General features: G+C 39.6%; 2 protein-coding genes across 2 annotated transcripts in view; both read left to right on the top strand.

Annotated features, from left to right (window-relative positions):
- Positions 1 to 1,737: 1,737 nt before the first annotated feature.
- LOC146310316 (homeobox protein Hox-B7a-like) lies at positions 1,738 to 12,540 on the top strand. The gene is made up of 2 exons (XM_084744941.1): positions 1,738 to 4,069; positions 11,384 to 12,540. Exons 1-2 carry the CDS (start codon positions 3,553 to 3,555, stop codon positions 11,674 to 11,676), a joined length of 810 nt encoding a protein of 269 aa, XP_084601067.1. The 5' UTR covers positions 1,738 to 3,552; the 3' UTR covers positions 11,677 to 12,540.
- A 5,960-nt stretch (positions 12,541 to 18,500) lies between these two features.
- hoxb3a (homeobox B3a) overlaps positions 18,501 to 25,291 on the top strand; it is a 139,300-nt gene continuing 132,509 nt past the window's right edge. The window contains exon 1 of the mRNA XM_084745118.1: positions 18,501 to 19,121. The gene's annotated coding sequence lies outside the window, so the exon portion shown is untranslated. The remainder of the gene's footprint in view (positions 19,122 to 25,291) is intronic.

Here is a 25,291-nt window from a genome sequence, read left to right as displayed (position 1 = left end):
TATCTGCCAAAAATCACGTTTCCAGGCTTTATCTTGGAGCCAACTTCGGGGTGCAAGTTGTGTCCCACGTGGGAAGCTGAGATAGGAGGTCCAACACAGCTGGCGGAGCGTGCATCTCGGGTGTGAGGGTCACTGAGACGGTGAGACTATATTTTTACAGTGCTGTTGTAGGCCCTTTCACCTCTTACACACGTATTTACTTTGTGATAAACGATTATGCTCATACAAGCAGCATTAGTGGATATGTTTGACTGCCCAAGTTAAAGGGCTAATGCAACGATCTAGTTTTGCACTTCTAAAAAGTTAGAGAAGTCACTACTAACAGGTTTTTAAAGCAATCAAGCAAAGTTTGGTCAGTTGTATGTATCAGTTTAAAATGAATTAATTAATTAATCAATAATCAAATAAGTTATTAAAGAAAGAAAGAAAGAAAGAAAGAAAGAAAAGAAAGAAAATCTCAAGCACAACCCCAGATAATGACATCATCAACCTGCTTATATATAGAGAGAGACTGCTAATGAAAATTAGCCTGTATGGCTAAATCCGGCATATTTATGTGATGCTCCTAAAGGGATAGTTCACCCAGAAATGAAAATGCAGTCATTATCTACTCACCCTCATGCCGACTGAAGGTCAGCATTGCAGAATTTCCTTAACAACTGAAGTGAATGGTGCCGTTTTCAAACACAAAAAGAACCAATGAAAAAAAGACATAAAATGCCTCCATACTGTTCATCTGGTGTCATCGAAGTCTTCTAAAGCCCCAACATGACATTTGCTTGCGCAGCACACCATCACAGCACACATATACAGTGTGCATGTGCACATGAATGTGGCTAAGAAGCTACAGTGAAGATTCGGGCTAAAATCATGGTATAAATCACGTCTCTCAAGTCAACTTGGCATGTTGGGGCTTTAGGAGACTTGGATTACACCAGACATGAGCAATATGGAGACATTTTATGTTCTTTTTTTTTTTTTGGTTGTTTTTTACACTTGAAAACTGGTCACCATTCACTTCCATTATTTGGTAGATTCTGCAACACTGTTTTCCTGCGAAACTCCAGCAGTGTTTTGTGGAATAAGAAACTAAACCTGACCTTCAATCGGTATGAGGGTGAGTAGATAATGACTGAATTTCATTTTTGGGTGAACTTTCCCTTTAAGTACTCATGTTAATGAATGTGCACTGCCACTTCTTTAATAAGGGCTCGGTACCATTTCTTGTAGCAAGGAAACTAAACATACATGGGTAAAAAATGTTAGTGTTTCTTTTAGTTGCCAAAATGGTTCTATCTCTTAACACTTAGTAGTTCAGTTTGGTTTATTGACAATTTTATAAACTGAAACCGTATTAAGAAAGACCTAATTGTATTCCGTACTTCATTGTCCATCAAACTTTATCAAGAGAGACGAACTGAAATAAAGTCTCAGGGAGCCCTGGACCAAAAAAATGCTTTTGGACCTCAACTGACTTTCTCAGAGACCACATGGCAGCTCCAGTATGGTTGTATGTGACTGTACCTGACCACAAGTTAACTGATTCAATTAGTCTGTACTAATTTAATTAAACATAGCTTGAATTTGCACCATGTGATCACAGCACAGTAAGATAATGACGGAATTCAAACCAGATTCTTAAAGGCAAGGCCACGAGGTTAAGCTAAAGTTGCCTTTGTTACCGTACATGTATTGTAGTGCTGCAAATTTTACACAGATTGCAGATCTGTGTCAAATGACCAAGGGCCAACCCAACCTAAACCTGCTCTTTTTGAATTGCCGTTTATTGATCACTGTTAATTATTGTTGTGTATCAGCCTGTTCTATGTGAGAACGAAAACAAGACGCCCAGTTTTGAAGTACATCTGCTCAGTGGGGTGTGAAACAAATCTCTGATTAGAGTTGAGCGGTCATGTGATTTTACGCAAGAAACAGTCGACGCTCTTTTGTTCCAGCTGCATGAGTTAACAACAGGGACATGACACTTGCCCTTTTGAAAAGGTAAATGATTTTATGGCACCGCCAGGATGAGAGGCTTTACGCATGACGCATCCAAGCGTTGCTCACATGCCAGTGTGCAAAACAAGAAATAATGAAGAAGCAAAGCATTAAATAGCGCTCAAACAGATCATTCAGTGTTTGTGGATTAAGCAGACACCTTCTCTTTGTAACTCTTTAATTGTCCCAAATTCTTCCCGTTAGAAAAACACAAACCACTGGACTTTTACGCACGCCTGATCCCTCTCTGGCTTGTTAAACATTACACTCAACACTGAGATTTCTATCTTGATGAAGTCAGCACTGCATGGCGAGGAAAGGTCAACGTCACGGAACTTAATACAGAGCCGAGCACCTACCAGGTGAGTTTCCTATGCCGGAACCAGTGCCAGCCACGGACCAGAGGTAACCAGAGCTGAACTCAGAGGCGAATCTGATTTATCTTGAATGGGCCAGAGAGTTAAGAGACACACCGACACTCTTACCATCAGTTAGGATAAAATGTGCTTCTTGTTCTGCTTTTTTCTTTTCTGTAGTAATTTATAATGTTATCGCTTCCCCGAAACACCCAATATAAACCCCTTCTTGCTTCCATCACCCACTCAGTTTCTACTTTTGTTTGGTTATAGCTCGAATATTTCAAGAGTCATGACACAACGGTAAGAAATATTGAGCTGTAATTCTTTGTGTTTAGATTATTAGTTGAATTAAAGTGGATTGCGGCCTCTTGTAACTTGGCAGCTGCGATCTTTCACTGTGAGCGTAACTGCTGAATGATTTTCAAAGTGACACGTTTGACTGCTGTAATGCTGTTCACACGTCTCCATCTATTTCTCCGCCTGCAGTGACCAGTCAGCAGCGGTGCACTCAGCAAACAACAGCCTGTTCTGTTCCTGTTCTGTGTGGGACCCTCTCTTCTGCATGTGTGGTCTAGTCGGGATTAGTCGCTGTTCGTGGAAAACAGGAGGAAATCCATCTTCTTTTTTTAGTCTCCTCAGCAACTTAACGCACGCACGTGTCCAGCACCGTTCCATTCTGAGTCCAATCAATATCACATCTAATGGTGTTTTCCAGTTTTTGCGCACGACTTAACCCGCTCCCAACCTGACCAGCAGCGGGACTGTGAAGATTTAAGTTGGAGCTGGACATATGTCAGCCTCAGTCATTTGGTTTTCAAGCTCCACGTGCGCGCGGTGATTAGTGGACACGTTCCAACCTGCTGCGTATTGATTGTATTTTATAGATTGTATTGAAGACGTGGTGTGTGTGTGTGTGTGTGTGTGTGTGTGTGCGTGCGTGCGTGTTGCAGTTAATTTCTCCCATTATAATATTGCATCCGGAGGGAAACCCCGTCGGCCATTGGGCATCTTGACATCACATGGACTCGAGGTCACGTGGTCCTCGAGGCAATGGGAGGGAGGTGAGGAGAAGAGTCGGGTGGGGTGATTTTTTTCTGTGTAAATCTAGACAGTAATACCGCGCCAATAATTCACGGCGTGTCGTAAAAAGTCGACATTAAAGCGCCCCGGGCCTACAAATCACCGGCGCCAAATTATGAGTTCGCTCGACTTCGCCAACGCGCTGTTTTCCAAATACCAACAAGCCTCCGCGAGCTGCTCCGCTCTGCTCCTCACAGACTCTCCAACTTCTCCCTTCAAGTCTTCTCCTTCTGTTGCCCCTGCCGCGTCTTCCTCGTGCGCCCTCGTGTCCAGCGGATATCACCTCCATGTCTCCAGTGGGAGAGGCGACGGTCCTTTCCCTCCCTCCTCGTCTTCTTCCTCCTCTTTTCCCTCCACCTCTTCTTCCGCGTCGTTCTGTTTGTCTCTGTCGGGGTTGAGTCGGAGCAGCGGGAGCGCTCAGCCCGGCGCGCATCCTCCGTTCCTCCCCGCTGAAGTGCTCACAGGAGGGGCTTACAGCGCGGAGCGATTCCCCGGTCGGCCTCAGCTCTGCTCACTGACCGCCAGGCTCCCTGAGCTGGCCTGCAGGAGGCAGAGTAGCTCGGACCAGCAGCATCAGCGGCGGCAGTTAAACGAGTCGGGGCCACAGATTTACCCATGGATGAAAAGCACAGGTGAGGAGAGAGAGGAGGAGGAAGAGGGTGGGGGTGGAAAAGTTATGAGAGGTGATGAGATAATTAGCGGGGCCTCACAGGTGAGATGGTGTGTGTGTGTGTGTGTGTGTGTGTGTGTGTGTGTGTGTGTGTGTGTGTGTGTGTGTGTGTGTGTGTTAATCACGTTAAACGCTCTGTAAACGGTTGGCCCGGTTGCGCAGCGGCCACTGCCGGTAGCTGAACTATGTCTGTCTGTCGCTTTCTCTCTGTCACTTTTTACAACCCCTCTCTCTCTTCTTCCAGATCTTTTATGGCTCTGCGACCTCCATAAAACCATAATTTAGGACTTGGTGAATATTCATTAGCTGGTATTGTGTTTAAGGAGGGGACAGTGGAGCGCAGGAGTGGCTGGAGTTTTATCCCAAACTGTTTGAAAGTGAAGAAAGTCTTCTTCCTCATATTCAGTGTTTGGCTCCGCTTAGTTCGGCCTTTCCTATCTGATAGTCTTGTGTTTCTGTCTCGGTGCTCGCTGAAAGCCCATTGTGCTATTGTACTGTCGCCACAATCCGCTGATACTATAAACACTATAAATTAGCAGATGGGTTTGATCTCTGAATGCCTGCCCTTTCCCCCGATTGTAAAAGCTGTATTGTGCTGCAGAGGCTGAATAGATGCGGGGCCTCGGAACCTCGAATCACAACAAACACACACAACACAAAGAGCATTTTTATGTTTGCGTTAAAATACTGAATGGTTCCGTGTAAAACCTGTGGAAAATGGTAGGAGTGTTCGTGCGTAAAAGCTGTGCGTAAAAGTTGAAGAGACGCTCACCCTCAAAAACAGCGACGTGGAACCACACAGGAGAAATTAGGGTTTGTCAGTTAGTGCCGGTAATAGAGGCCGTGCGCGTGCACGTTTCCTGTACATGCGCTTTCCTATGAAGTGATGTGTGTACATTTTGGTTCGTTTGGAAAAGCGGTCCATTCAGTCAGCTTTTAGAGATGATCAGGTAATCCTTTTGCACTCTCTCTCTCTCTGTCTCTCTCTCTCTCTCTCTCTCTCTCTCTCTCTCTCTCTCTCTCTCTCTGTCATACACACACACACACACACACACACACACACACACACACACACACACTGTAGGACCCAGTCAAGCTCACTGACTGATTTTTTTCTTTGTTTTTTTTTTTTTGTTTGTTTGGTTTTTTTTTTGAGAAATAAGGTCTCTCCTCATTACCAAAAACCTCCTGGTAGGTCATGGACAGCTCCGTCGACGCCGCAGGCTTCCTCGTTAATTTCCTACGATCCCACTGCCCTGTATGTTTGTGTGTAAGTGTGTTCATTTCCAGAGCTGCCTGATAAAAGGAGTGGAAAATCAAAATTGCGTCACAAGTATTTTATTTCATATATTATAAAATATTATATATATGTATTGTATATATACAAACATATATGGAGAGATGGAGGGAGAGTAAACCTCTCTCCGTGTGCGCGTGTGTGTGTGCATGCAGGGTCGAAGCAGCCAGCTTGTATAATGAATTTATAGATTTTAATTTAGATCCGATTCCAGTCCGAGGCTCGGCAGATGATTGGATGCACTCGTTCACACCGGCGAATGAGACAAACACATGAGCGCTCGAGCTCTCACGGGGGCGCGCATGTGCACAGATATGAACACACTAATTCACTACTTGTTTTATAAATGTTCTCTTATCTAGCACTGCGTGTGTGTGTGTGTGTGTATGAGAGAGAGAGAGAGAGAGAGAAAGAGAGAGAGAGCACAGTACAGCCTCTTCTTATTGTTGATTGCCAGAGAATTTCAACTCCAGCTCCAGCGCAAATAAATCACCGCCGACAGCGCGAGAGCAGAAAAATATTACCAATGGATATGAATTCTTTCTCGCGCGCACCACACACTATCATCCTCTCTATGCAGCAAAAAGGAAGTGGCACACAGATAAACACACACGCACACTTACACAGACATAGTTAATCACACACGCTTCCACGCCGCTGACACTCAGTCAGCCACACACACTGACTGCTGTCTTCAATAAAGTGTGGTGCGCGCGCAATCGCGCAGAAGCATAGAATTGTGTGGAAGAAATTTGACTGAAGCTTTAAAAGCACAGCAGCTCATGAGAATTGTGTTTACTCTGAGTACACGGAGGATTAGAGCGGTTCTTTCTAAATTAAATATATTGAGCATTATTACATGAAATAGTCCTGAGCAGTTTTTGAATGCTCTGACCAAATATAGTAAAGGGAGAGACATATAGTTTTGTAAATACAAACATTTTTCATGTTATATGTTACAATTATAATTTAATTTCCTCCTGGGTCATTTTAACTAGCTAACGTACTACCGACTGTAACTTTGCCTAGGAAAATGTAAATACAGATTCCTTTCATCTGAGTTGAAGGAGAATCCGACCCAGTGGCAAACATCGACAGCGACTGTACAGAAATGGCCGATCTTCTCGCGGATGGTCTCACGTGCTTATGTAGGTTATGTGTAACAAAATGAGACTGTTTCGTAACCGGTTGAAGACTAGTAGCTTTAATAGCATCAACATGACAGATTGCAATTAGAACAATAAACACAACAGAATCAAATTAAAACAAACCAAACTACAAAATCAGACCTACTTCCCAATAAACACAAATACTCCAGATGTCACCACAATCTATATCGACCTTTTAGCGGGCCAATGAGTAAGCAACTAAAAGAATGAGTATTTATTATCAGGAACAAAAGAAAAGAGAGCAAGGTCTTTGTTACAAACAATAAAATTAAAATAACATGATTTTATGTTTTCACATGTGAATAAGAAAACAATTAAAACAAAACAAAATAAAAGAAAGGAAAGGGTAATATATTGTCATCAAAACCAACAGTAGGAGTCAGTGGAAATGTTTTCTTAAGTAAAAACAAATAAATAAATAAATAAATGTAATACAGTATTTTGTAATAAATAAAATTAAAACATACAAAAATATAAATAAAATGCGAAAATACATCAAATGTTTCCAAGACTCCACTGTGCTGTTAAACAGACACACACATTTAAAATTAAAAACTTTATCATCATCATCTTGAATTGTTGGAAGTTTATGATTGTAAAATCAAATCAAATCAAACTTTATTTATGTTGCCAAAAATTACAAATCACAATTTTCATCTGGGAGCTTTGCAGTCTGCACAGTGTGTGACACCCCCTATTAAAAAATCTTTCAACAGGGAAGAAATGAAAGAAACCTCAGGGACAGCCATAGAAGAGGGATCCCCCTCCCAGGATGGACAGACGTGCAATAGATGTCTTGTGCAAAATCGCAAAAAATACAGTATTGTATTATAGTGCAGCTGTGACACACTGAATTCATCCAGAGCTTGGACACATGCGCGCACACACACACACACACACACACACACACACACACAGAGAGAGAGAGAGAGAGAGAGAGAGAGAAATACACTGAATAACACAGTAGAGATTCATTATTACAAGTTAAGAACAGTGAGGGTCTTTGTCATGCACAATACCAGACAGAAATTTAGAAATACTGAGGTCATCACCTCAAATCCCTCTAGCTCCCCATTTTTCATAATTGATGTATTTAGTTAAAGTTATATTACATAAACTATATTTTCTGTACATTTTATGAGGGTCTAAATGCTGTCTGAAAACTGTCACATGCTGCCAAGAATCACTTTCTGAAGAAATACTGGAATCAGCCATTACAATAAAATACAAAGCATGTGTAAAGATTTGAATTGTAGAATAAATTCCCCCCTTAAGTTGCTATAAAAGTGCAAATTCCCAGAAGAAATGCAGAGCACGTGACCTCAGTGTCCTCAGCTCCACAGCTCTTGTCATGTGTATAGCAGTCCTGCAGGGAGTGTAATAAAGCTCCTACCTGCAGTGTCAAATTACCGCGCCTGCATGGAAAGCTTGTAGTCTTTGCCAGAGAAGGCCTGAAAATCAATATCAAATCAAAGTAAATCCATTTTATTTCTTCAGCTCATTTACAGCCAGAAAACAGACAGTTGGGGGCTGGAGATTTATGTCCCAAGGATTTATGTCACATCTGTGCTGCTGCAAAGATGGACTACGGTGTGATGAGTATGTAAAAAATCACAGTTTTATCTCAGCTGCAGTGGCCTGTCATGATTACAGAAGCTCAAATATTTGGACTATAGGTAGTCCATCAGATGACCCAACACAAATGTATTTCCTGTGTTTCGCTCACTGTCTGCTCACTGTTCACTTCTGTGAGGATTCCAACAAAACATCTTGCACCACACATTTATGAGCCCTCACTAAACACCAGCTAATGCTGTTAAAGTCTGCACAAACATTCACAAAGCCCAGGCTGATTCTTTACAGGCTGGTCATTGCTTTTTATTGCTGCTCAGATGACCTGCAGGCTGTGATTCTGTGCAGAGATTCCACAGTAGAATCCCTATGCAAAAACCCAGCTTTTAAAAACAAGGGAAAAAGCAGTAAAATGAGGGATATATCATATCAAAATTATCTGCCAACAGGATAGAGAGATTTCCCTTTCAGATGCCAAATAAAAATATGTAGCCTTAAAACATTACATTAGTCTCAATTGTCTGGACACAAAGAAAGTATTTGACAAGTAATTTCTCAGTATGTGGGAAAATGTGCTTAAATTTAGCATTATGCTATTTCAGTTACCAATAAGGTGACATACTTGAATTTACAGAGAAAAACAGCATGTTGTGTTTCAAATCAGTAATCCTGACTAAGATAATAGAACCACTACTAGAAATGAGATTGCTTGAAGAAAGAAATGATTTCAATGCATTTCTTTTCACTTCTTTATTTGTTTTCACTACAGAGAGATGGGAAGAGCAAAAACATAAAGGTCATTGGTGGTCAAGGTGAAAATGAAAAGATCTATAGCAAGAAAACACATGTGCAAACCCTTTGAGCCACAAACACCCTGCCTATGTGGTCATGAAATAGCCCTTGGATCAGTTGATAAAACCTTAAAAGTGTATTTAATCTGTTTTGTTTGACCAGTTTAAACCAAAAAAGAATGTAAAATAATTTTCAGAAATGATGAAATGGAGCAGCTTCACAGCAACATCCAGAGCAACACCGTGGAATTTTATTTTCATAAGGAATGAGCAGTAGAAAGAGAGTTTAGACGTCTGCGTGGCCCACAGACGACCTCTGAGCTGTGAAAATGTGACCCAGTTTCTCTTTAACCTTCAGGCGCTGTGTGACCTCATGAAGACAGAAGGTCAGCATTGTTTCTGTGGTCTTACTCTGCACTGATTCATGCACATTTCACATGAGGAGCAGTGGATTTTTATTATTTTTCTTTTAATCCAATTACTAATGCACTGACACAACTCTCAGCATGACCATATCTATTTCTGCTGACTTTATTTATTCAGGAAAACTCCTGGAAGCATCTCAGCAACCACATTCAGTCAGATTTTGCCTCATTTCCACCCTTTAAATTATGTAGTGTGTGTACATCTCCTTTAAGGCTAAACACTGTGAGGTAAATATTGAATGCTGGCCCAGACAGACAGCAGCTGAACCCACAGTTTGACCACATCATTCAGTAACAGCTTTATAGTGTTTACACAGCCACAAGTCACATATGTTTGCCAGGAAATAGAGGTGGCAACAAGTGGCTGCCAGGTTTGGATTGAGGCACAAAGAGGGTAAAAGTATTTATTCTTTCATTTCCTTTGGAAATCAATATGATTTATTTTATCCCATAGTTATTGATTGTAAGAGCATAGTAGCTTAATTTATAAAATTTTTTAAAATGTTTGCAGATATTGCTAAATTTATAGTGGATTACTAAATTTGGATTTTGATTTGTGATTAAAAAAAAATAGAATAATTTATTTCTCATTTGAATTCTTTTAGAAATATAATGAAAACAAATTCAATGTAGGTGAAGTAAGCTTTTATACATGATGCACTTTTCTAACTGTCTAATATTACAGCAGTTTGTGGTAACCATATTAGAGTATGCAGGATTAGTCAGTTACTGTTTGTAACAACACCAAAAAGATTTGTTGACTCTAATTCTCAGGTCAAGAAATACAGATGTGTGGGTAGTTAAAGCATCTGGAGGACAGCAAAACATTAGCAAATAAAGGCCACAGCACATTCCTGGACAGGAACCGATGGAATTATTTTTGTCTATACATTTTTTTCTAAGGAAAATCCTGTACAGCAGCCTAACTGATGTTGTGGCTCAATAGTACCTCCATATTCCAAAACAACCTCCCAGCTCACTGGAGACATGTTCACACAGTACATTTCCCTTTATTTCAGATATTTCAAAACTCCATCAGTGAAATTGGGGGAAGTGTGAGGATGCAAATGAACAGAGAAAAGAAAAGAAAACAATGAAAAGAAAGGGTACGTGAGCAGTGCTATTATTATTATTATACTAAATTTAAGTGAAAATTATGAGATTGTAAATAAAACACAAATACAAAAATACTTGTAATCACAAGCCTTTGGGGTTAAAATTCAAAACTGTATTTTCGAGGGAGAAGAGGGGAGTAAGTTAAGACTGCAAACAGGCTCCAGTCCTTCTTTTTACCTTGAAGTTTGCTGCAGTCCTCCAGCTGAGAAGCACCTGATTCAGCTGGGAGATGCAGAGGAAACTGCCTTTTTATTATCTAATACTTTTGATCTAGTGAGTCACACTTTTAGCTTATTGTATTAGAATATTGATTTAATATTTTGTCATTTTACTCTGGATCGTAAGTAGGCTACTTTTATTTTTGTCAATCCTAACTTTACATTTATTTATTTATTTTTTTCAGAATAAAGGGTGGAAAGTATTCAAAGTATTTGATTTACCTTTAACCCTATAAGATAAATCCTATAGTTAATCAAAATAAATGCTAATGTGATGAGTCACAAATATGAGATGAGTCAAAATGAAACTTAAACTTTGAGGAAATAGTGTGATCAAAAATGATCTTAACTACAAACACAAAATTTTGAATTATAAATGTAACAATATGTCATTATTTTGAGTTACAATCCCTATTTTTTTCTTTCTTTCTTTTTTTTTAAGTTCCCCCCCCCCCCCCCAAAACATTATGTTTATTTCTTCAAGTGTAAATAGACTTGTATTATATGAAATGCTGGGGAAATACTATCTTTTATTTAACCATAATCAAATAGTCAAAGCTAAAACTAAAGAATTTGAATTTCTTTGTTATTTGGGGGGAAAAGCGAAAAAAAGAGAAAAGAAAAAGAAAATTAGCAACAGAATTTATTGTAGTAGACGTACAGGGAATGTGTGTTCTCGTTTGTGCAGGTGCAGACAGAAGGCGCGGGCGGCAGACGTACACGCGCCATCAGACGCTCGAGCTCGAGAAGGAGTTCCACTTCAACCGGTACCTCACGCGGCGGCGGCGGATCGAGATCGCGCACGCGCTCTGCCTCACGGAGCGCCAGATCAAAATATGGTTCCAGAACCGGAGGATGAAGTGGAAGAAGGAGAACAAGCTGACCGGGAGCGGCTCCCCGACTGCAGCTTTACCGACTGCTGAAGAGGAGGTGGAGGAGGAGGAGGAGGAAGAGGAGGAGGGGGAGGGGGATGAAGAGTGATGAGGAGTGATAGTAATGACTCTACTGGACACTAAGAGAACGAAACAGTTAATTTTTAGCTCTTAAATTATTATATTATATTATATTATATTATATTATATTATATTATATTATATTATATTATATTAAATGCTGAAGAAATAATACGAGAGTGTTAAACTACCAACCTCCATTCTGAAAAAAATCAGATGTTTAAACAAAATCATGTTTTTAGCTTCCTAAGTCTCCTAAACCTGTCCTTAAAGCGGAAAAAAAATTGGAAGATCAATCAGGGTGGTTTTTAAAAGAAATATCAGATGTTTCAGACACAAAACTGAAATCATGCTAATATATAACGTGGGGTCTTTCTCAAAAGACCCGTTTCTGATGTACACCAAAAGGAAGATCTAGAATTTCTGATGATACTTATATCTACAGCAGAAAAGGGACAGTGCGGTTGTTAATTACTGAACCAGCAGCACTTATTTCAGTGGATACAGAACTTATTGTTAGTTTTTATAATACCTGCAGTGCGTGATAAGACACACAGGAGTGAAGTAGATGATTAGCTTTGACCTGAATAACATCTCTACTGGGCTCCGCTCAGAATTTTAGAAATACTGAGTCCAAATCCCCCCTACAGAGCCCCACCCACTCAAAATTTTCCTTTTGCCTTGCCATCAACCAAACTCGGTACATTTTTTTTAGCATTTAAGAAAAAAAGACAACAAAATTTCATATTTTATTAAATGAACTTTGAAGACTTATTAAGTAAATCTCTCTATTATGGTATGAATCTTTTCAACCTTCTCTCCAGCTATGTATTTATAATGGTGAATGATACTTCTTTATGCCTGCAAACATTTCTTTTAATCACGAATATCAAAATCAGCCTTTTAAAAAGCTGCTTGCATGTTTAATATCACTGATCATAAGATCTTGGTGTCATATGGGTTTGATCCTGTTCCTGCTTGATTATGTTTCAGTTAAAAGGCTATACAGAGTACAATGAGTTAAATGCTGAGAAGCCTGATATAATAAATATAATCTTTTCATAACATTTTGATGATTCAGGTACATGCAAGCTACCCTTAAAACAATAGTGATTTAAATTTTGATTGACTTTAAGATTTAAAAATGGAAAAATAATGGGAGTCCATGTGAAAGTGTGAGTTTGTGTTTATTCATCATTTTAGGATCATATGCTTTAAAAAAAATAATTAAAGGTTTTATTTTGTGTTGTTATTATCTGTGGTGTTTTCATCTTGTGGGAGCTACATGTTCAGACTAAAATGCACTTATTTTTTGTATGTAAAAAAAATAAAAATATAAATGCAATGAGCTTGTTGTCATATCTCTCAGTCTCCTTTTCATCTGTAAATATTTTAAGATAGCAGCTGTTCAAGATTTTCACGTTTGGGGTGCTGCTGGAAGATAAAATGCTGATTAGTGTTAATGATGACTATTAGTTCTACAGACATGATTGTACTGTCAGTAATAAGAATATTAAAAATAGTTTGGAAGGATGACAAGTAACCAGTAAAAGTCTAAAACAATAACATCATCATGTAGTTTTCTAAATCTGGATTATGTGTCTGGAGAAATATGTGCTTCAACAGGCAGCACCTATTTCATCCAGTCATGCTCCATTTTCTACTATCCTGACATTATCTTGCTGGAATAAGCTGGTGAGTAAGTAAATAAAATAGGAAATAGTTTGCAAGATGTAGCACAGTCCATTGAGGGTGGGCCCAACAGATGGAGGATTTCTCATGTGGTCAGTCAATTTTCATACATTATTTAGTGTAAAAACAGTTTCATCTCTGTCTGACCTGAAGTCATTTAACAGATGGTCACACTGATAAATCAGATTTGAAAATACAAACATGGATTGAATGTGTGACCAATGTTAAAAGCAAGTTTTTCCTCACCACAGTCACCTCACTGCTTGCTCGTGGCAAAAACTGTGTGTTTCTCAGATTTTGGTCTACACCTGCTCTACATGAAAGGTTCCCATGGATGACTGCTGGTTTGATTTTGTATTATAATGACTTGAATTGCCCAATGCTTGAGTTTCTCATATGAAAATACCAGACAGAGCACATTCTTGCATGTGATGTTTTGAATTAAAAGGGTTTTGGTGTTGCATGCTGAAGCTCCTCCTCACATGTCCACATTTAAATGACATGTCCAGGTAAGATCGAAATGCACATTTGGACCTTGCTCATATGACAGCTTGACCCTCAAAAGCTTCCACTCACAAATCAGTGATAGAATGTAACAAAGTAAATTTATTCACATTCAAGAAGTCTGCTGAAGTAGAACTTGTGCTTTGTTTGAGACTTTCCACTTTTTCTACTTCTACTCAATTACATCTCAGAGGCAAATATTGTAATGTCATAACAAAAATATAATGATCATCCAAAAACTAGAAAACAGTATGTAACATATATTAATGTGACCTCAACCTCAAACATCCAGAGCAGTAGGATGCAACATATACATTAATGCAACAGGAATATTCATCCAAAAACATCAGATATAAACCACAGACACGGAGAAATTTACTACACAGTTAGTACTCTTACTTAGGATACTTTAAGTAAATATTACTACTAATACATACTTTTACGTATATAAGGCTGGATGGACGACCTTTGCTTGTAGTTGAGTTTTTACAGTGAGGTATTGGACTTTATTAACTAATAGAAGGATCTGAAGAATGCCATTAGAGAGTTTTGCAGAAAAAAAATCCATTATACCTTTCTCTCTCTCTCTCTCTCTCTCTCTCTCTCTCTCACACACACACACACACACACACACACACACACACGCACACACACACACACACGCACTGCAACAGAAGCATTATTAACTTCTAACCATCCTTTATAGTTTTCACTTTGACTTGAGAGTGTAATCATGACTTGCACACATTATAAACCACAGTAATGAGCGCCAATGCGCTCTTAAAATATCCTCACCTTGTTTACAGGTTTAAATGTATTAATGGGCTTTTACCCCCCGCTGTTACAGCTATTAGCTAAACAGCATTCAAAGTTTCAGCGTTTACACTTGCATCTTTATTTAGCAGTAATGCAACGAGGGCCTGAGCTCCAATCCTCCTCCTAACAAATAAAAACTAAATAAATATATAATAAAAGTTAATTATGAGCAAGAAGAGATGTGTGATTCAAACATTTTATACTGAAAAATTATTCAAGATTTAATTATTTATTATATTTAAATTAAAAATTGATTGGAATTTGGTTTGTGCTCAGGGTATGCAAAAACAAAAGCAACAAAAATATCAATATATTTTATACACTGTGTTTTACATCAGTGATTCTGTTTTGCATGTTTTAGTGACAATCCAGCATAATATTATCTTTAGTCCATGTTTCTATGAAATGAATATCCCTCATTTATTTGCTTTGCATGTGTTGTTTTATGATCCTCTATGTTGCATGTTTTAAATTGTACTTGACAATGTAAGGGTGTCCTGAATGATGTTTCTATTAACTTCAGTATTCTCTCTTCTTTTTATTATTGTTCTGCATGCATATGAATGATAGAGGGTGAATGGTTTTGTCATTTTAATCTCATATTCTGTTTTTAGGGTGACTTTGTAACATCTGTCCAGGGACTACAGTGAAAAAGACCCTCTTGGCTAACTCTTGTGCTTTAACAGTAAGGTTTATCAACGCGCACTGTGCCTGTTAAATCAACCAGTAAAATAAATCAAATAAAACATCAACAATATCAAATCCATATCAAAACTCCTCACAAGATACACAAAAAATAGCATGAATAAAAGTATACTCTATCAATTTAAGAAAATGTTTTGAATTTGTGTAAATGCCCAAAACAGAGACTATTCTGATACAGAACAAAATAGAAGACAGATCCATCCGCTCATGAAGAATTTTGTTATTGTTCGAATTTTCAACAACATATTAAGCCTATTTTTCCCTTGAAACTGACTCTTCACATTTTGAACTTGTCTCACACTTAACACGCTGTAATACGTCATTTTAACCCATATGTTTTCAGACTGCGTTATAACAGACAGCAAAAATTTAAAATTTTGCCTCCAGTGTCTACATATGTTACACAGAGTGGGAAAAAAAGTCCAGTTTAAATTTAACAACACTGACGCATCACTTCATTCTTCTGAACTGTACCAACAAATGATACTGACAGAGCTCGTAAACGTTTTGTTCTAGGGAACCAGTTCGACGTGTGGCACAGAAAAATAAAATAACCGATATTTGCTGCAAAAAGAAAATAAGGGTCGCTTTTTGCAATAATGACAGAATCAAGTCCAATTTAAAACACAAAATAGCATGGAAATGTCCTTCAAAATTAAGGTTATCTTAAGTTTACATCTGTCTGTCTATCTATGGTAGTTTTAATTATTCACACACTCATTATCTTTGAGGATTTCTAAACAAGAACAACAGAATGATTTTTAAAGTGTACGCCCTCCAGATCGACAAAAACATGCAAAAGTTGACCGGCAGCGTCAGTTTCCCCTCCTTTTACCTGAGTTACTTCACTGCTTTTGTGCCAAAAAGTTTTTCCAAATCCAAACAAAATCTCTAGAGGAAGTGTTTGCCACTGGAAGTCCTTTGCTGCTTGTAGAAACCAAAAACACCACATATAGGCTACTAGTGGAGGGCGGTGGTGTGTGGGGGGATGTTATAGCAGGTCCTAATGTCTTTATTGCGCCCATGAAAAGGCCGGAAACCCCCAATAAAAGCAACAAACACACAAAGAAAGCAGCAAAACGAGGATGGAGCCTCCTACTCTGTGCTGCAGCAGCAGCATCTTTATTTTCTGTTAATTTTTAACTCGGGATATTTACATAGAGGAAGCGCTGGATCCGCGTCTCCTGATGACCAGACGCCGAGCAGTTTGGAAAGGTCACATATGGGTCACTCAAGGTTTAAAATCAAGTTTTCTGGGTTTAAATAGCATAAGAACTAAATCTTTGCTGGAAAATGTTTTTGGCTCGTGCTGTTAGTTTAGACAAAGAGTTAGTCCTGTTGATAGTCTGGATAGAAAATTCACGCAGACATGAATTCTGCCTATATTTGTAATTCGTACCTGCAAATTGACAGCTTTGAGGGAGACAGGGGAAATTGTATCAGTCATGTAGGTTGTTGCGTGGAATGTGTCCAAACCAGCAGTGAACTCGTCCCGTGCGCTGGTTTTGTCTATGACTGTCTAAAAACCTAGAGCAGAAAATATCATTTTGGACACATTCTGAAGCAGAAACATATCGGTATCTTGCTTATTTAAGATTCAAGATGCGTTTTTAGGCTCAAATAACAAAATCAAATAGATGCATTTAAACATCTGAGCCCAGGAGAAGGAACCCTGTTCCCCTTCAACCATAGGCCGTTAAAAATCACCTTCAGGTGTGTTTTCACATCAGTCCTGCTGTAACCGCAGTGTGCTTTTTTGAACTGTTGTAAAGCCACATTTTGTGTAAAAAAAAAAAAAAAAAAAGGGAGAAAGAAAGAAAAGGAAAACCAAACAAACAAACAAAAAACATCACTGCGGTGTGTTTGCAGCGCATCTGAGCATCCTGCGGGTCCGGGCCTGCAGGCCGTTAAAATGGTGACGCGTTGCCGCATTGCGAAACCGTTTTTACGCACGGCTTTTTCAGGCCCACACTAGCACTCAGGTGATGCTGTTGTTTTGTCTGCAAATCGCCATCGGGACGAATTTTACCTAGTTCATCCAAAACAGCGTGAAGCTGCAGCATTTCAGCCCCTGTAGCCTGGTGGAGACAAACAAGGGGCACAGACGCCTGCGTCAAATCTGTAGCTGTTTTACCCTGGAGCCTAAAAATAATTAATGAAAAAACAAGTCTTACCATCATATAAACCTAGATGTTTGCTGATAATGAGAATCTCCTGTTTCCATCCATCAAAGTCAGATTTTGCCAACACAGCAGGGAAGAGCGTTGCTCTTGGTTTTCTTGGATTGTTATGGCGCAGCCTCCCAGAGAGTCAGACTTCAGCTCGGAGCTGCTTCCATTCAAAGACACCTTCCTCCTGGATCTACATCTGCTGCCAGAGACACTGCGGAGGTTTTTCACACCAGACAAAAACACTAAATATTTAACAGTGTAACTCATTCAGAGAATGCGCTAATTTGGTCGCATTAAGGCTGCAAAGTTGATACGAGAACATTTTCCATAAACACCTCAAAAAAAAAAGTCAGTGGAATGTAAAATGAATATAAATGTATAGTGTGTGTAATATAATGAATAGGTTAGCTCTGTCAAATTATGACACCATGTCTTCTAAAGTTCCATCTGATTATCTGTCACTTTAATTTCATGTGAGTTGTTGTTATTTTTACCTTTTGTGTTTTATGTTAATAAAATGTGTCTGAAAACAGTTTTCCTACCAGGACAAAGTTTAGCATCTGCAGATAAATACAGCAGCCTGTTGTTAGCATGCCAAGTACATTTAAGAAACACAAAGAAGAGGAAAGGAGAAGAGGAATTCTCCTTGTCTTCTCTGTGTCTTGTGAGCTGCTGGCTTGTTGTTTTTAAGAGGGGTAGAAGAAGAAGAAAATGGCGGCGGAGAGAGTGGGAGAAAGAGAAGGAGCAGCTCCCCTCTCACAGCTCTCCATGAAGAAATGCAATAAATTCCTTGTTGTTTTATGAAAATTTACAACTTTGTGATACAAGTTTATGAGTGGCCGCGCGCGGGGATTGGCCGACGGGCTGGTCATGTGGACGCGCTTAACGTGAACATGAACTTTTTATGATTTCCCAAGTGGCTATATTGCTGCTGCCGCACTCCTCTCCTCTCCGGCCCGAGCAGCCGCCTCTGCTCCCTCTGCTCTGCCCGGGCGCTCGCGCGGAGCCCGGCATCGCGCAAGGAAATGAACGCCCGGCTCTAATTAAACGGACTAGTTAATGAGAATACTAGTTGTGACTGTGGAAACCGGCACGAGGAGACGTTGACAACAACCCGCCCCCTCCCTCCTCCTCCTCCTCCTCCTCCTCCTGCTGCTGCTCTTCCTCCTCTGCTATGGCTCCGCGCTCCGTCTGGTCTCGTGCTGCTGTCTACGCTGAATCGGCGGACCTAGATGAGGACAGTTCCGCTGTGATGAGGCGAAGAGGGCGCGAGACCAAACACTGGAGATGACCTCATTATTTTTATTTTTTATTTTATTTTACATTTGATTTAATTTGTCACCGCGAGGAGGAGAAGGATGATAGTGATGAAGATGACGGCGGTGTATTGACGACTGGGTGACAACCTCCTCCTCCTCATCTTCACCTCCTTGCGCCGCCACCCCTCCATCCAATTATCATCCATCCGCTCTACACACTGTCTCGTGCCATTCCAGGGGTGCTCTGGCTGCCCGCACGCGGGACACCGAGAAGTGAGCTGCAGGTGTGTGTGCGTGCGGGGCTCGTGACGGATTATCAACAAACGGTAAGAGCCATTCATGCACGTTCCTCCTCCGGTGCGCGCCGCTGCTGCATGCTCATTGTTACAGGAGCAAAACAAGAGTATAGCGCAGCGCTGTGCGTGATTCTGCCGCTCATGCTTCGTACATTTAGGTTATAAATGAGGTGCTACTTTTCCATCTCAGATTAAAGCGTTTCCTCGCTGGATTAGGCTCCGTGATGGATTATCCTGATAAATTGGCTCTCTAAGTGGTGGGATTAGCTGCGGAGGAGCCATCCATCGGTTAGAACTCGGCTCTTTGAGATCCGGAAGATTAGCTGACGTCTTTTTTTGCCCCAAGCCGTGCAGGGCGCACGGAGGGAGGGGGTGTATGTGTTCGTGAGGGTGAGGCTGGCTTTGATGTGAGGGCAGGTGTGCTGGATTTGTCAAAGCAACATTTTCAAATCACTTGTTTTATTCTATCTTGGAAGAAAATAGAGCGGAGTTCAAACATCCTTCTTTGATTTGATTAGCCGTAAATTGTAGTCTCTCTGTCTCTCGCGATATCTGTTTCTGTCTTTCCTTTTGTGCTCTGTTTTTTTTTTTTTAATTGTTTCACTTCCAGAGCTCAGTGGAAGAGCTTCCAGGTTCTTTCAGCTGACTGACAGGCCGTGTGTGTGTGTGTGTGTGTGTGTGTGTGTGTGTGTGTTTGTGTGTGTGTGTGTGTGTGTGTGTGTGTGTGTGTGTGTGTGTGTGTGTGTGTGTGTGTGTGTGTGTGTTTGTGTGTGTGCGGACACAGGAATGTTTTTCTGTCTCGGTCTGTCCAGCCTACTTTTATGACTTTGTTTCCCTTCTCATTTCCTCCCTGCGGCGGGCGGCCTGTTTTCTAACGTGCCAGGACACCGCCCAACATATCCCCCAAACTTCCAACAACCTACTACACCCACACACTCACAAACATATCTGCAGGCCCTGTCTGTCTGTCTGTCTGTCTGTCTGTCTGTCTGTCTGTCTGTCTGTCCTGTCTTTGGTCTCCAATTTGTTGCTGTCTCAAATATCAAACAACTCCACTGAAGGGAATCCCTTCGTCCCACACACACACACACACACACACACACACACACACTCAGCACCTTTTAATGAATAATGCTGTACCACTTATAAATGTACATGTCACTTCATGTTGTATCAGTTTTTATAAAGTAGCACAAAATGTTATTATTATTATTATTATTATTATTATTATTATTATTATTATTAGTATTATTATTATTATTATTATTATTATTATTATTATTATTATTATTATTATTATTATTATTATGCCTGTAGCTGTCTTTTGTGTGCAGTTAAATGAAGACTGGTGACAATGTGTACGTGTGAATTAGTTCCTAAAACCGGGAAATATCTCTAAGGAAAGTGCGCGATTGTGTAGTGCTGCAATAAAAGTATTCAAAGTAAAATAAGTTTTTATTTATATTTAGCAGATACATTTGTTTTATTTTGTTTTTCGAAGTCAATCACGAGACACACTCATGGACATTTCTACAAATTTTTATTTGAATTTTTTAGAGAGCCTAAACCTCTTCAGATGTACCATCTAACTCTAACCCAGGCACAGAAAATATAAATCACAAACATAACACGAAAACTTAAATAAATACTAGATAGCATTTAATGATAACTTAAACAGGCCAAAGCCGCAGACCAATCAACATAGTGACAGCAACAAGGACAGACACATCCACCCTACACCACATCTGACACAAGTGACTCTGTACAGAAAATGATAAAAGAAATAAAATGCAGTATGAATTCAAATTCAGTATTTTGAAAGGGTTTCCGCCTGCCGCCGCCACTCCTCCCTGAGCCCGGAGGTGAACACAGACGAGCGGTGACATTATATCCACTGAACATCAGCAACACCTCATATGAAAGACAGCCCTCTCTTCTGGTGGAGTATGATAGACTGCAGATCGCTGCCTCAGAATAAAACCAGTTACCCTTCCTTTCTCAACCGATAAATAAATAAATAACAGGCTAAAATTGTCATCAGTTATCAAAAATACGATCATACAGTAGAAAAATAATCTAATAGTGATAGATACAGTCAGCAGCAGCGCCAGGCTGATTTAGCTTTTGCTCTGTCAGGACCAGCGAAGTACTAGTACTTTGAGCACTGTGGCCCGCAACGTTTTCTGTAATGTAAGCGTCTTATTGGCTCAGTGTTTTCTTATGTTTTATTTCGGATAATTTGCAGATTAAATATATCACCAGATAAGGACGTCAATACAAAACGATTCCGGAAAAGATCGGATTAGATTCAGTAATAGTTTCTTTACATCCAATGCCAAAGTTTATAAAAATTAATATCTGCGTACAGCAGCTATGTTGAATATTGTCATTATACATTAACCGGCATAATCCGGCTAGTAGTTGTTGAACTTTATGTTTATGTTCATAAACCAAGAAAACGTTTCTTTATGTAAAATTTGTCTTTTCCTCAAATCGCATTCTTTTTATTTTTCTTTTTTATGAGAAAGCGTGACAAGAAAAGTATATAAACATAAGCATAAAGACAGACAAGCAGACATAATAGACTAAAGACAAATACAGTGAATAACACATGCTGTGATAGGAGGCAGTGATGCAGTTTAATCAAGAGAAGAAAAAAATCAAAAATTATCAAAATTATATATACATATATATATACACACACATAATGTAATATAATGTGTTACACGCATTCTGTGTGTAACAAAGAAGAAAGACAAAGAAACGCAACACAACGCCTGCTCGGCTCAAATCTCTTGATATTGGCTTAAATATAGCTTTACTAAATATATATTTTAAAAAAACATGTACAAATATGAATCATTTTATACTTATAAATATTGTTTCAGAATATCTACATAATAGTCCACCAAAATAAACACTGAATAGCGCTCTTATTTTTGTCAAGTTCTAACAGAGTGCAGCTCCCTGTAGCAGCAGCAGCCTCTTAGTGTTCTCAGTGCGTGTTAAAAGTCACGAGGCTCAAGTCATTTTTCTCTCGAGTCATAAGTTTACATAGATATATGTTTTTTTTGTTGTTTGTTTTTTTCACTGTATATTGTATGGTGCACATCATATTATTATTTGTGTTTTTGTATTTGTGTGTATGTGTTTTGTATTTGAATACGACTGAGGCGCAACAATTAACCTGAATCTGAATCACATAAAATAAAAATTTAAAACTAAAATCATAGTTGTCAGACATGACTAAAGTACAAACAGATGATTCAATAGTGAAGTATCAGGAGGTCCTTTTGTCTTTGGAGTGCGGAGGAAATCAGGCTCATATGTGCAGCTGCAGAAGCTGCAAGACAGGAGCGAGTCTCACACTGACTCCCAGCGAGGACCAGGCTGCTGCTCGGCGGCGGAGCTCAGCCAGCGAGCCGCCCTGCAGCTCCGACAAGCTCCTACAAAACGCTCTGGTGCCATCTAGCGTCGCGTTGAGAACAGTACCAAACATTCACACACCAAACACACACATCTCTCAGGGTGAAAACACACTCTCGTCAGAGGCTCTTCTGCATGCGAGCTGTGTTCCCTGGCGTCACTGCTGAATGTGTCGTTTGAAGGTGTGATGTTCAGTTGGAAACGTGTGTGTGAGTGTGTGTTTATTGTATTGGCTGACAAACTAATGTGCTCGCTACTTTACTTTGTTGTCCTCTTTGCAATGAAACCAGACCAGACACGACGTGAGGCAGGGGAACGAGTGTATGCGCGCGCACGTGCCCGCGTGGGTATGTGTGGGGTTGTACAATTTGTCTTTTGTCTCGCTGGTCGTTGGCTTCTTCTTTCTACACTGTGGTGAATGAGGCGTGGAGAAAGCCCTGCGCGCACAAGTGTGTTATATGTGCGCGTGCTCTTTGCGCCCAAGGAAACAGAAGCTCAGGATGTAAAATTTGTGCTGATTGGTCAGGGCCGCTGCTTTGATCAACCAGGGGCGCTGTGTGTGTGTGAAAATAATAACTTGCTCTGTGATTTCATCATCGTTACTGCAGATCTGCTGTGCAACCCCCCAAATATATTCATGCAGATGTGTGTATGTGTGTTGGTGTGTATGACCTGTGATCATCTCAAAGCCCCATGTGCAGGGGGTAGGGGGGTGGGGTGGCAGTAATCCACTGTGTTGTAGCCCATTTAATTTACGACTCCAGCATCATCTGACTTTAATCCGGCATTCAAAATCAACTCCAGTGCATTAACATCAGATGGAAAATCAATACTTTGCCCCCTCTCATCAATTTCTTTTCTAGCCGCTCGACAGCCAAACACCTCGACTCGATTTAGTGAGATTATGACTGTCAGGATGTAGTAGTCTTATCAGTATCAGGTAGTATGAGAGGGGAAGTTATTATTATTATTATTATTATTATTATTATTATTATTATTATTATTATTATTATTATTATTATCAATATTGTTAATATTAATTATTAATTATTAATATTCAGATGCATATAAACGATCCAAATTCTCTTTTGTATTTTCATATCATTGTTTAAATTAAAATTTGAAATCTATTGTCTAATAGCCCGTAACAGCATAGTATCCTATATTATTGTTATGAGTTAGTTGTAGGCTGCTACTACTACTTCTTCTACTCATTATAATAATAATAATAATAATAATAATAATAATAATAATAATAATAATAATAATGATAATAATAATAATAATAATAATAATAATAATAATAATAATAATTTTATTGTTTTTTATGGTATTCAACATTTGTTTGACCTTAATGTGTGCCTGTCCACCTCTTCCTTATTTAGCAGAGACGGAGAAAAACAAGCGACCCTTCCCGTGATGCCGCATTCATTTGTCCGTTAATCTTTAACTCGTCCCGGGGCCCTTGTATGGCCGGGCGCTCGCGCCCCACCGGTAGGTAACAGTCCGGTGAACTGACCCAGAGCACGAGCTCACGGAGCCGTGAAGGACGCGGCCAGTCGTGCCGCCTGGAAACGATTAATACATTAAAACAAAAAACCACCGGTGAAGCAGTTTCTTCAAGTTTGTCATTAACTAGCGCAGGAGAGGTCGGTCACACGGACACACACACACACACACACACACACACACACACACACACACACACAGTTTCCTATTCAGTGTGTTGACCTTAAAGGCATGGACATTGTGTGTAAATCGCTATACTGCTGTAGTTAAATAAAACTGAATTTAGATAAAGTCCAACTTTTCCACTTTTCCTGGCGTGATCTAACGGATGAGCTCCTTGCTAATTCAAACAAGTCCAGCCTGTGTTGAAATATTTAAAGTTTTAGGGACAGACACCATCTCTGAAGATATTTATTATTTTAAAAATATTTTTCTTTGGGGATGTAAGTGCGTGTGAGTTTTGCACGATTTCACATTAATAAACAAAAATAACATCTATTTATGTTTTTTTTGTTTTTTCTTTTTTTGTTTTTTTCTTTTTATATGTCGGAAATTATGGTTTTTAATTTAGAAATAATATTTCATATTTTAGGTAAGTTTTCTATTATTATTATAGCTCCAACACAAAGACATATTTTGAATTATTTTCTTGTGTACTTCTCTCTCTGCTTTGTTTGAAATGGAATTCTGGCCACAAAAGATGCGGTGGAAAAAAAAAGTGTTTGTCAATAAAATAAGTAGCAAATGTTTAATTTCATAGACAGTTAATTATTTCACAGTGCTTGTTAATAATACTGAGTGAAATGCGGGCCATTTAAGCATTGCCGAGGCAGAAGTGAACCGCAGATGAACTGTACAAAGCCCGGCTGTGTGTGTGTGTGTGTGTGTGTGTGTACGCGCGTTCCTTGTGTGCAGCACATTTGCTCATCTGCTGTTTGCTGCGGGCCTGTTTTTCAGTTCGTCGCCATTCCTCGGACTTTACAAGGAGTCATAAACGGCCATAAAACCATAAAAGTCCCGAGGTCTCTCTCTCTCTCTCTCTCTCTCTCTCTCTCTCACACACACACACACACACACACACACACACACACACACACACACACACACACACACACACACACACACACACACACAGAGGTGAAAAAGAGCCATAAAGCTATAAAGCAGCAGTCTGACTTCGGCTTTAATTGTCGATAATCTCTGAAGTTTCTCAGATTCCTGGAGTTCCTTCAGCAGCTCTTAGCTGTTTACACTGCAGCTCAATC

This window comes from Lutjanus erythropterus, chromosome 19, assembly GCF_056507025.1.
Source record: "Lutjanus erythropterus isolate fLutEry1 chromosome 19, fLutEry1.hap2, whole genome shotgun sequence".
NCBI classification, from domain to species: domain Eukaryota; kingdom Metazoa; phylum Chordata; class Actinopteri; order Lutjaniformes; family Lutjanidae; genus Lutjanus; species Lutjanus erythropterus.
Note: the sequence above shows the minus strand (reverse complement) of the source record. Positions and strands in the feature narration are given on the sequence as shown.